This window comes from Mustelus asterias, unplaced genomic scaffold (genome assembly GCF_964213995.1).
Source record: "Mustelus asterias unplaced genomic scaffold, sMusAst1.hap1.1 HAP1_SCAFFOLD_741, whole genome shotgun sequence".
Classification (NCBI taxonomy): Eukaryota; Metazoa; Chordata; class Chondrichthyes; order Carcharhiniformes; family Triakidae; genus Mustelus; species Mustelus asterias.
Window position 1 is genome coordinate 145,318 of NW_027590690.1, and position 12,728 is coordinate 158,045.

Here is a 12,728-nt window from a genome sequence, read left to right on the forward strand (position 1 = left end):
GACCGCAAGGAACTACAAAAGGTCGTGAATGTAGCCCAATCCATCACGCAAACCAGCCTCCCATCCATTGACTCTGTCTACACTTCCCGCTGCCTCGGGAAAAGCAGCCAGCATAATCAAGGACCCCACTCACCCCGGACATTCTCTCTTCCACCTTCTCCCGTCGGGAAAAAGATACAAAAGTCTGAGGTCACGTACCGACTGACGCAAGAACAGCTTCTTCCCTGCTGCTGTCAGACTTTTGAATGGACCTACCTCGCATTAAGTTGATCTTTCTCTACATCCTAGCTATGACTGTAACACTACATTCTGCACCCTTTCCTTTCCTTCTTTGTCTGAATAGCGCACAAGAAACAATACTTTTCACTCTATGTTAGTACATGTGACAATAATAAATCAATCATTCTGCACTCTCTCCTTTCTTTCTCAACGTATCAAAGCACGCTGTACATAGAAAGCAGAGACATTGGTGGGGCTTTTTTAACTATAGCGTCCGCATTGAGGGACCAGGATAGGTTATTGGTGATCTGGACACCTAGAAACTCGCAACCATTTCTACTTTGTCCCCATTGATGTTCTCCTTTACCCTTCCTGAAGTCAATGACTATTCTTCGTTTGGTTGACAATGAGGGAGAGATTATTGTCTTGCACCAGATCACCAGTTTCTCTATCTCATTCCTATACTCTGTCTCATTGTTTGAGATCTTGCGCGCAAGAAACAATACTTTTCACATTATACTAATACATGTGACAATAATAAATCAAATCCTTCTCCCCTATGTACTCTATGAACGGTATGCTTTGTCTGTATAGCGCGCAAGAAACAATACTTTTCACATTATACTAATACATGTGACAATAATAAATCAAATCCTTCTCCCCTATGTACTCTATGAACGGTATGCGTTGTCTGTATAGTGCGCAAGAAACAATACTTTTCACTGTATCCCAATACATGTGACAATAATAAATCAAGTTAAATATTTCCACTCCACACTTACCTCTATTGCCGGAGAGCTGGGAGGCTTGTCGGCCAAGAACTCCTTGATTTTTTTGAACTTCTTTGTTTTCTTGGGCCTGTTTGGTTCCTCTCCGATGCACATCTCTCTGCAGCACCATAAACAGCACCAGGTTAAAGCTGGGTGTTAGCAGCCATCTTAAGAAGGTCAGACAATCGCACTTTGCTATCCATGTCAGTATACAACTGGCGACACTGCAGGTCGTAAGGAGGGACGTGGGGAGGAGGAGGCCATACGGCCCCCCTCATGCCTACTCTGCTACTTGACCTGACCTTTCTTGTTATTCATACATGGGACATGTGCATCGCTGGCTGGGCCAGTATTTATTGCCCATCCCTAGTTGCCCCTTGGAGGGCAGTTACGTGTCAACCACATTGCTGTGGCTCTGGAGTCACATGTGGGCCAGACCGGGTAAGGACGGCAGATTTCCTTCCCTAAAGGACATTAGTGAACCAGATGGGTTTTTCCGACAATCAACAATGGTTTCATGTATCAGTGGATTCCCAATTCCAGATACTTTTTATTGAATTCAAATTCCGCCATTTGCCATGGACAGGATTCGAACCCGGGTCCCCAGGACATTCACCAGCTCTGACGAAGGGTCATCCAGATTCAAAACGTTGGCTCTATTCCCTCCCAGTAAGAGTTTTAACAACACCAGGTTAAAGTCCAACAGGTTTATTTGGTAGCAAATGCCATTAGCTTTCGGAGCGCTGCTCCTTCGTCAGATGGAGTGGAAATCTGCTCCCAAACAAGGCACACAGAGACACAAAATCAATTTACAGAATACTGATTAGAATGAGAATCTTTACAGCTAATCAAGTCTTAAAGATACAGACAATGTGAGTGGAGGGAGCATTAGGCACAGGTTAAAGAAATGTGTATTGTCTCCAGACAATATTTTGAGTTTTTTCAGGAGGTAACTAAGTGTGTTGATGAAGGTAGGGCAGTTGATGTCATATACATGGATTTTAGTAAGGCGTTTGATAAGGTCCCCCATGGTCGGCTTATGATGAAAGTGAGGAGGTGTGGGATAGAGGGAAAGTTGGCCGATTGGATAGGTAACTGGCTGTCTGATCGAAGACAGAGGGTGGTGGTGGATGGAAAATTTTCGGACTGGAGGCAGGTTGCTAGTGGAGTGCCACAGGGATCAGTGCTTGGTCCTCTGCTCTTTGTGATTGTTATTAATGACTTAGAGGAGGGGGCTGAAGGGTGGATCAGTAAATTTGCTGATGACACCAAGATTGGTGGAGTAGTGGATGAGGTGGAGGGCTGTGGTAGGCTGCAAAGAGACATAGATAGGATGCAAAGCTGGGCTGAAAAATGGCAAATGGAGTTTAACCCTGATAAATGTGAGGTGATTCATTTTGGTAGGACTAATTTAAATGTGGATTACAGGGTCAAAGGTAGGGTTCTGAAGACTGTGGAGGAACAGAGAGATCTTGGGGTCCATATCCACAGATCTCTGAAGGTTGCCACTCAAGTGGATAGAGCTGTGAAGAAGGCCTATAGTGTTAGCTTTTATTAACAGGGGGTTGGAGTTTAAGAGCCGTGGGGTTATGCTGCAACTGTACAGGACCTTGGTGAGACCACATTTGGAATAGTGTGTGCAGTTCTGGTCACCTCACTATCAGGAGGATGTGGAAGCGCTGGAAAGAGTGCAGAGGAGATTTACCAGGATGCTGCCTGGTTTGGAGGGTAGGTCTTATGAGGAAAGGTTGAGGGAGCGAGGGCTGTTCTCTCTGGAGCGGAGGAGGCTGAGGGGAGACTTAATAGAGGTTTATAAAATGATGAAGGGGATAGATAGAGTGAACGTTCAAAGACTATTTCCTCGGGTGGATGGAGCTATTACAAGGGGGCATAACTATAGGGTTCGTGGTGGGAGATATAGGAAGGATATCAGAGGTAGGTTCTTTACGCAGAGAGTGGTTGGGGTGTGGAATGGACTGCCTGCGGTGATAGTGGAGTCAGACACTAGGAACATTTAAGCGGTTATTGGATAGGCACATGGAGCACACCAGGATGATAGGGAGTGGGATAGCTTGATCTTGGTTTCAGATAAAGCTCGGCACAGCATCGTGGGCCGAATGGCCTGTTCTGTGCTGTACTGTTCTATGTTTTATGTTCTTTTAGACAGGACAGCCAGTGAGATTCTGCAAGTCCAGGAGGTAAACTGTGGGGGTTACTGATAGTGTAACATGAACCCAACCTGGTGTTGTTCAAACCCTTACTGTGTTTACCCCAGTCCAACGCCGGCATCTCCACATCGTGACTCCCATCTATTCCCTCCCCACAGATGCTGTCAGACCTGCTGCGATTTTCCAGCATTTTCTGCTTTGATCTCAGATTCCAGCATCCGCAGTGTTTTGCTTTTACCCCAGAACATTCGCTGAGTTTCTGGATTAATGGTCTGGCGATGAGACCACTTGGCCATCGCCTCCCGATCTTTTCCCACCCTGTCGTCATTCCCACTCCCCCCATTCTGTGTCCGAAATGCTGTCAATTGTAGTCTGGAAATGTATTCAATGACTCCGCATTCTCGGGGAGCAAATTTCTGAACCCAGCTTCGCATCTCAATCACCGATTCCTTAACCCGAGATGACATCCCTGCTCTGGACTCTCCATGATGGGGAGATGCCGGCGTTGGACTGGGGTAAACACAGTAAGAAGTCTCACAACACCAGGTTAAATTGGTAGCAAAATAAACCTGTTGGACAATGGCAAAAAAAAATGGGGAAAAGCAGCCAGCATAATCAAGGACCCCACGCACCCCGGACATTCTCTCTTCCACCTTCTTCCATCGGGAAAAAGATACAAAAGTCTGAGATCACGTACCGACCGACTCAAGAACAGCTTCTTCCCTGCTGCTGTCAGACGTTTGAATGGACCTACCTCGGCATTAAGTTGATCTTTCTCTACACCCTAGCTGTGACTGTAACACTACATTCTGCACCCTCTCCTTTCCTTCTCTATGAACGGTATGCTCTGTCGGTATAGCGCGCAAGAAACAATACTTTTCACTGTATCCCAATACATGTGACAATAATAAATCAAATCAAATCCGTCTCCCCTATGTACTCTATGAATGGTATGCTTTGTCTGTATAGCGCGCAAGAAACAATACTTTTCACTGTATCCCAATACATGTGACAATAATAAATCAAATCAAATCCGTCTCCCCTATGTACTCTATGAATGGTATGCTTTGTCTGTATAGCGCGCAAGAAACAATACTTTTCACTGTATCCCAATACACGTGACAATAATAAATCAAATTAAAAATATTCTATTTTTCTAATATTCCTACCAAAGTAAAACACCTCAAATTTCCCCACATTATCCTTCACCTGTTGGCCACTCGCCCCTCTATATTCCTTTGCAACTCTTTGTATCCTCCTTACAGCTTACTTCCCCACCGTCAGCAAGCTTGGATACATTACACACGGTCCCTCCAGCTAAGACACTGACAAGGGTTAGAAATAGCCGAGGCCCCAGCATGGTGAAAATCACCCCCCTTTGCCTCCATCCATACTCAATATTAATCCCAGCAGCGAGACAACACGTGGCTATATCTCATGCTGCCGACAGATTCACTGTACGAGCACAAACACACACCAGGTGCCCTCGCCCTCACTGACCTGTGATTCCAGTACGCCACCTTGAGCGAGTCGTAATCTGGGATTTCCAGCTCGTCCGCCTCCCAGGTGGCCTGGTCGTAAGGCAAATCTCTCCACTTCACCAGGTAGTGGTAGTTTCCCTTCTTGTCGATGCTGCGGGAAGGCGTGAGAAAGAGGTGAGGGGAGTGGGTTGGGCAGCGCACATTCACACACAGGAGATTGGGAATCACCCAACGGGCGCACAGTTCAACAGGGTAATGACGAAGAGTTGGAGGCCAAGTCTACCAGGAGCGGGCGGGCGCCTGAGGTAAGGGATGGGATCATAACTCTTGCAATGAGGTTGGTTCTGCTTAAATCGGAAGCAGCATCAAGTCCAAGAGTTGATGGATTTTCAAATCAGTATTGCATCTGGTTCATCACAGGAAATCTGAATCTACCCTGTTGACTTCATTGCCCCAATCGAGGCATACTCCCATCCATTGACTCTGTCTACACTTCCCGCTGCCTCGGGAAAAGCAGCCAGCATAATCAAGGACCCCACACACCCCGGACATTCTCTCTTCCACGTTCTTCTGTCGGGAAAAAGATACAAAAGTCTGAGGTCACGTACCAACCGACTCAAGAACAGCTTCTTCCCTGCTGCTGTCAGACTTTTGAATGGACCTACCTCGCATTAAGTTGATCTTTCTCTACACACTAGCTATGACTGTAACACTACATTCTGCACTCCCTCCATTCATAGAAGCATAGAGGATAGGAGCAGGAGGAGGCCATTCGGCCCTTCCAGCCTGCTCCGCCATTCATCACCATGGCTGATCATCCAACTCAATAGCCTCATCCTGCTTTCCCCCCATAACCTTTGACCCCATTCACCCCAAGTTCCATATCCAGCCGCCTCTTGAATACATTCAATGTTTTGGCATCAACTACTTCCTGTGGGAATGAATTCCACAGGCTCACCGGGTGAAGAAATGTCTCCCCACCTCCGTCCTAAATGGTCCACCCCAAATCCTCAGACTGTGACCCCTGGTTCTGGACTCCCCCCACCATCGGGAACATCCTCCCTGCATCTACCCTGTCTAGTCCTGTTAGAATTTTATAAGTCTCTATGAGATCCCCCCCCTCATTCGTCTGAACTCCAGTGAAAACAATCCTAACCTGGTCAATCTCTCCTCATACATCAGTCCCACCATCCCCAGAATCAGCCGGGTAAACCTTCGCTGCACTCCCTCCAGAGCAAGAACATCCTTCCTCAGAAAAGGAGACCAAAACTGCACACAATACTCTCGGTGTGGCCTCACCAGGGCCGTGTATCATTGCAACAACACATCCCTGCTCCTGTACTCGAAACCTCTCGCAATGAAGGCCAACATACCATTTGCCTTCTTTACCGCCTGCTGCACCTGCATGCTTGCCTTCAGCAACTGGTGCACAAGGACACCCAGGTCCCTCTGCACACTCCCCTCTCCCAATTTACACCCATTCAGGTAGTAATCTGTCTTCTTGTTTTTGCTTCCAAAGTGAATAACCTCACATTGATCCAAATTATTCTGAATCTGCCATTGATTAGCCCACTCACCCAACCTGCCCAGATCATTCTGAAGGATCTCTGCATCCTCGTCACAGTTGACCCTCCCACCCAACTTGGTATCATCTGCAAACTTTGAGATGTTACATTTTGTTCCCTCATTCAAATCATTAATATATATTGAGAGTAGCTGGGGTCCCAGCACCGATCCCTGTGGCACCCCACTAGTTACTGCCTGCCAATTTGAAAAGCACCCATTAATTCCTACTCTTTGTTTCCTCTCTGCCAACCAGTTTTCTATCCATCTCGATACACTTCACCCAATCCCATGCATTTTGATCTTGCACAATAATCTCTCGTGTAGGACTTTTGACAAACCCTTCCTGAAAGTCCAAATATACCACATCAACCGGCTCCCCCTTGTCAACTCGACTAGTTACAAAGAATTCCAACAGATTTGTCGAGCATGATTTCCCCTTCATAAATCCATGCTGACTCTGTCTGATCCTGCCACTGCTTTCTAAATGCTCCGCTATAAAGTCCTTGGTGATGGATTTGAGAATTTTCCCCACCACCGACGTTAAGCTTCCTGGTCTATAATTCCCCGTTTTCTCTCCACCTCCCTTTCTGAATATTGGAGTGACATTCGCTCCCCTCCAATCTGCAGGGACGGTTCCAGAGTCTATACAATCCTGGAAGGTGACCACCAATGCATCCACTATTTCCAGAGCCACTTCCTTATGTCCTCTGGGATGTAGATTACCAGGCCCTGGGGATTTATCCACTTTCAATCCCATCAACTTTCCCAGCACCATTTCTCTACTAATATTGATCTCCCTCAGTTCTTCCCTCTCACTAATTCTTTCATTCTCCAACATTTCTGCCATCTGATTTGGATCCACTTTTGTGAAGACAGAACCAAACTATGTATTTCTTTGTCTGTGCACAGTATGCTTTGTCTAAATAGCGCTCAAGAAACAATACTTTTCACTGTATCCCAATACATGTGACAATAATAAATCAAATCCTTCTCCCCTATGTACTCTATGAACGGTATGCTTTGTCTGCATAGCGCGCAAGAAACAATACTTTTCACTGTATCCCAATACATGTGACAATAATAAATCAAATCCTTCTCCCCTGTGTACTCTATGAACGGTATGCTTTGTCTGTATAGTGCGCAAGAAACAATACTTTTCACTCTATCCCAATACATAGAACATTACAGCGCAGTACAGGCCCTTCGGCCCTCGATGTTGCGCCGGCCAGCGAAACCAATCTAAAGCCCATCTAACCTACACTATTCCAATATCATCCATATGTTTATCCAATGACCATTTAAATGCCCTTAATGTTGGCGAGTCCACTACTGCTTCAGGCAGGGCATTCCACGCCCTTACTACTCTCTGAGTAAAGAACCTACCTCTGACATCTGTCCTATATCTCTCACCCCTCAATTTAAAGCTATGTCCCCTCGTGCTAGCTATCACCTGTGACAATAATAAATCAAATCCTTCTCCCCTATGTACTCTATGAACGGCAGTAACTACACTCCGGCCGTGCTCGATTGCCCCCTTAGTGTCAGGGGGATTAGAAGGGTAAATATATCGGGTGACGGGGATAGGGCCTGGGTGGGATTGTCGTTCGGTGCAGGCTCGATGGGCCGAATGGCCTCCTTCGGCACTGTAGGGATTCTATGATTCTATAAGGTTAGGGCAGGGTTTGAGAGGTGAGTGGGTGAGTTCAAAAGGAATTCAGGAGAAAATTCTTTACTCGGGGAGTGGACAGAATTTGGAACTCGCCGTCACTGGGAGCGGTCGAGACACACACATATATTTTAAAGGAAAAAGTTAGATAAGTTCACGAGGAAGAAAGAAGGAACATCCTTCTGCTAAATTAAATCAGGGCGAATCTGCATCTTATCTCCATTTACCCTCCTTGGTTCCACCCACCTTATCTTAAAAAAAAACAACCAACGACTTAAACAGATCAATCAGATCAGTACTTATCACCTTCGAGGGAATACAAATCCAGTCGTAACAGAAGGATATATTGAGATGAGCCAGGCTGAAGTAGGGAGGGTGTTTGTGTGGAGTAGTCAGGTCACTGGTCTGATCCTGTGCTGTATACTCCGAGAGGCCCACTCGCAGGGATGTCGGGGTCCCGGTAAAACCAGGAGGGGGGGGGGGGAAACAAGGGCTGCGCCAACGCCAAGATCCGTTCCTCCATAGCCGGTATCCAGTCCCCGTTGGCCGCATCCACTGGCTGCTTCACAAGGGCCACTGCGTCGAGCGGGTGGCGCCAAGCGCCTGGCTGCCGGCGCGCCTGCCTATCTGGCCGCTGTGCTCGAGTACCTGGCCGCCGAGATCCTCGACAACACGGCCTGGTACAAGAAGACCGCCCCGCATCATCCCCCTCCCCCGCCACCTGCAGCTGCTCATCCGCAAGGACAAGGAGCTCGACAAGCTGCTGGGAGGGGTGACCATTGCCCAGGGCGGTGTCCGCATGGATTCCCTACGAGGCCATCGCATCGAGTCTGCACTGACAACAATCCCACCCAGGCCCTATCCCCGTAACCCCACATATTTACCCCGCTAATCCCTCTAACCTACGCGTCCCGGGACTCTAAAGGGCACTGCAGCACGGCTAATCCACGTAACCTGCCCATCTTTAGAGACTAAGGGGCAATTTAGCATGGTCAATAAGAACATAACATAAGAAATAGGAGCAGGAGTAGGCCATCTAGCCCCTCGAGCCTGCCCCGCCATTCAATAAGATCATGGCTGATCTGAAGTGGATCAGTTCCACTTACCCGCCTGATCCCTATAACCCCCTAATTCCCTTACCGATCAGGAATCCATCTATCCGTGATTTAAACATATTCAACGAGGTAGCCTCCACCACTTCAGTGGGCAGAGAATTCCAGAGATTCACCACCCTCAGAGAGAAGAAGTTCCTCCTCAACTCTGTCCTAAACTGACCCCCCTTTATTTTGAGGCTGTGCCCTCTAGTTCCAGCTTCCTTTCGAAGTGGAAAGAATCTCTCCACCTCTACCCTATCCAGCCCCTTCATTATCTTATAGGTCTCTATAAGATCCCCCCTCAGCCTTCTAAATTCCATCGAGTACAAACCCAATCTGCTCAGTCTCTCCTCATAATCAACACCCCTCATCTCTGGTATCAACCTGGTGAACCTTCTCTGCACTCCCTCCAAGGCCAATATATCCTTTCGCAAGTAAGGGGACCAATACTGCACACAGTAATCCAGCTGCGGCCTCACCAATGCCTTGTACAGATGCAGCAAGACTTCTCTGCTTTGATATTCTATCCCCCTCGCGATAAATGCCAACATCCCATTTGCCTTCTTGATCACCTGTTGTACTTGCATACTGAGTTTTTGCAGCTCATGCACAAGGACCCCCAGGTCCCTTTGCACAGTAGCACGTTGTAATTTTTTTCAATTTAAATAATAATCCAATTTGCTATTATTTCTTCCAATCCACCTAACCTGCAAATCTTTTGATACTAAGGGGCAATTTAGCATGGCCAATCCACCTAACCTGCACATCTTTTGATACTAAGGGACAATTTAGCATGGCCAATCCACCTAACCTGCACATCTTTTGATACTAAGGGCCAATTTAGCATGGCCAATCCCCCTAACCTGCACATCTTTGGACTGTGGGAGGAAACCAGAGCACCCGGAGGAAACCCATGCAGACACGGGGAGAACGTGCAGACTCCACACAGACAGTCAGGAATTGGCTGCCTAACATCCAGGCCGTGCTGCTGCCCAGGAAAACCGGACACCCCAGCAGGGTGCACACCTGAAGGAGGGTGGAGAGACCCAATGTGGGACAAAACGAAATCCAAAAAACCCCCCCTGGGTATTTATGATCGCGGGAATCAGTGGATTCGGGGGGTACAATTGGACGTTTCAGGCCTGCTGGTTATGAAGGAGGGTAAAATGGAGCTCAGTTGCGGATGGAATTGGCTGGTGGAAACGGCTGCAGGGTTCGATGGGGGCCTCCCCACTGCTCGGTGTCCAAACCTGTGCTGCAGTATTCGGTGGATGGTCATCCACTCGGGCTTGATGCCGTAACGGTAAAAGTTCTCATCCATGGCTGCATACTGAGGGTCCTGAACTTTGCGTTTCTCACTCTTGCTGTCGTCATCCCCAGAGCAGTAATCCAGCAGAGGCGGCTCATCCATGTCGGTTTTCCGCTGGTAATTCCTGAACATCACTGAGTGGTAAATCTCCAGCTGCCGGAAAACAACACATGGGTGGGTTACTTCATCGCAAACACCGCGGACAGTCTGTGCGGCGGAGTCCCTGTGAAGACTGATTCCAGAACCTGTGAATACTCTCAACTCCTCGGATCCCCAACCCAGCCTGTACCTGTCCTGGGAGTGTTTGATGGAGGACAGTGTAGAGGGAGCTTTACTCTGTATCTAACCCCGTGCTGTACCTGTCCTGGGAGTGTTTGATGGGGGACAGTGTAGAGGGAGCTTTACTCTGTATCTAACCCCGTGCTGACCCTGTCCTGGGAGTGTTTGATGGGGGACAGTGTAGAGGGAGCTTTACTCTGTATCTAACCCCGTGCTGTACCTGTCCTGGGAGTGTTTGATGGGGGACAGTGTAGAGGGAGCTTTACTCTGTATCTAACCCCGTGCTGACCCTGTCCTGGGAGTGTTTGATGGGGGACAGTGTAGAGGGAGCTTTACTCTGTATCTAACCCCGTGCTGTACCTGTCCTGGGAGTGTTTGATGGAGGACAGTGTAGAGGGAGCTTTTCTCTGTATCTAACCCCGTGCTGTACCTGTCCTGGGAGTGTTTGATGGAGGACAGTGTAGAGGGAGCTTTACTCTGTATCTAACCCCGTGTTGTACCTGTCTTGGGAGTGTTTGATGGAGGACAGTGTAGAGGGAGCTTTACTCTGTATCTAACCCCGTGCTGTACCTGTCCTGGGAGTGTTTGATGGGGGACAGTGTAGAGGGAGCTTTACTCTGTATCTAACCCCGTGCTGTACCTGCCCTGGGAGTGTTGGATGGGGGACAGTGTAGAGGGAGCTTTTCTCTGTATCTAACCCCGTGCTGTACCTGTCCTGGGAGTGTTTGATGGGGGACAGTGTAGAGGGAGCTTTACTCTGTATCTAACCCTGTGCTGTACCTGTCCTGGGAGTGTTGGATGGGGGACAGTGTAGAGGGAGCTTTACTCTGTATCTAACCCTGTGCTGTACCTGTCCTGGGAGTGTTTGATGGGGGACAGTGTAGAGGGAGCTTTACTCTGTACCTAACCCCGTGCTGTACCTGTCCTGGGAGTGTTTGATGGGGACAGTGTAGAGGGAGCTTTACTCTGTATCTAACCCTGTGCTGTACCTGTCCTGGGAGTGTTTGATGGGGGACAGTGTAGAGGGAGCTTTACTCTGTACCTAACCCCGTGCTGTACCTGTCCTGGGAGTGTTTGATGGGGACAGTGTAGAGGGAGCTTTACTCTGTATCTAACCCCGTGCTGTACCTGTCCTGGGAGTGTTTGATGGGGGACAGTGTAGAGGGAGCTTTACTCTGTATCTAACCCCGTGCTGTACCTGTCCTGGGAGTGTTGGATGGGGGACAGTGTAGGTGTTGGTGTAGACCTGTTGGTGCAGACTCAATGGGCACTCACCTGCAGCTCGGTGACCCAGGAACAGTGCCAGTACGACAAACCCGCCCACTTGACAAAGAACTCCCGCTCGGGGCGGCCGTGCATGGGTTTGGGTGGGGCATCCTCCAGATTGGCGTCGGGCGCTCTGGGCGCGGCGACTGGCAGGGGCGGCTCACCCCACCTCCAGTGAAGAATCTTCTGGACTCGACCTTTCAGAAGAGGACACTGGAGGAAGAACACCAGGATACGCGGTTTATCATCAAGACAGCTGAAAGACGTGCATGTCTATTCAGCTTGGCTGTTCCTTCCTTCTGCCTTCCGCACGCGCACGCGCACACGAACACGCACACACACACACACGGATGTCCCAAAGCACGTCGCAGGCAATGAAGCTACCTTTGTAGGGTGTCACATTGTAAGGAATGAGATAACCAATTTGCACACAGTAAGATCCCACAAACAGCAACAGCCAGATTATGGCCTCAGTGATGCTGAACCGGGGATAAATATTGCTCAGGACATTGCGTCAGTCCTTGCGTGTCCCAGCCCGCGAAGACTCAGTGACCTTGCAAATGCTTCCTGGCCCCCGAGCCAGCTCTTTGCTTCGGGTGAGAGATTAGTGAGCATCGTCTGGCCTCGCCACTGCCTCGCCACGGGGCAACAGCTGAGCTAGTTACGCTCCATCCCAGGCCAACATCCATTTTACCAGCCGAGGGTCGGCTGTGGGCCAGAATCACTGGACGGTGATCAGCGGTCCCAATTCTAACAGAATCCTTGAGGTGGAGATGCCGGCGTTGGTCTGGGGGGGGGGGGGTTTATTTGGAATCACGAGCTTTCGGAGCGCCGCTCCTTCATCCGATGAGTGACAGAATCCTACCCCAAGCGGAGGAAGGGCTCGTAAATCAGCCCCTATACTGGGACC

The 12,728-nt window shown here is 48.8% G+C and overlaps 1 protein-coding gene across 1 annotated transcript in view; it reads right to left on the minus strand.

Moving 5' to 3' along the window:
- Window positions 1-12,728, minus strand: part of LOC144487336 (chromodomain-helicase-DNA-binding protein 3-like) — a gene marked incomplete at its 5' end in the record, with an annotated part of 178,666 nt that overhangs the window by 116,718 nt on the left and 49,220 nt on the right. Inside the window, 4 exons of the mRNA XM_078205414.1 lie at window positions 1,002-1,107; window positions 4,658-4,789; window positions 10,215-10,426; window positions 11,828-12,031. Of these exons, the coding sequence (XP_078061540.1) occupies window positions 1,002-1,107; window positions 4,658-4,789; window positions 10,215-10,426; window positions 11,828-12,031 (654 nt within the window). The remainder of the gene's footprint in view (window positions 1-1,001; window positions 1,108-4,657; window positions 4,790-10,214; window positions 10,427-11,827; window positions 12,032-12,728) is intronic.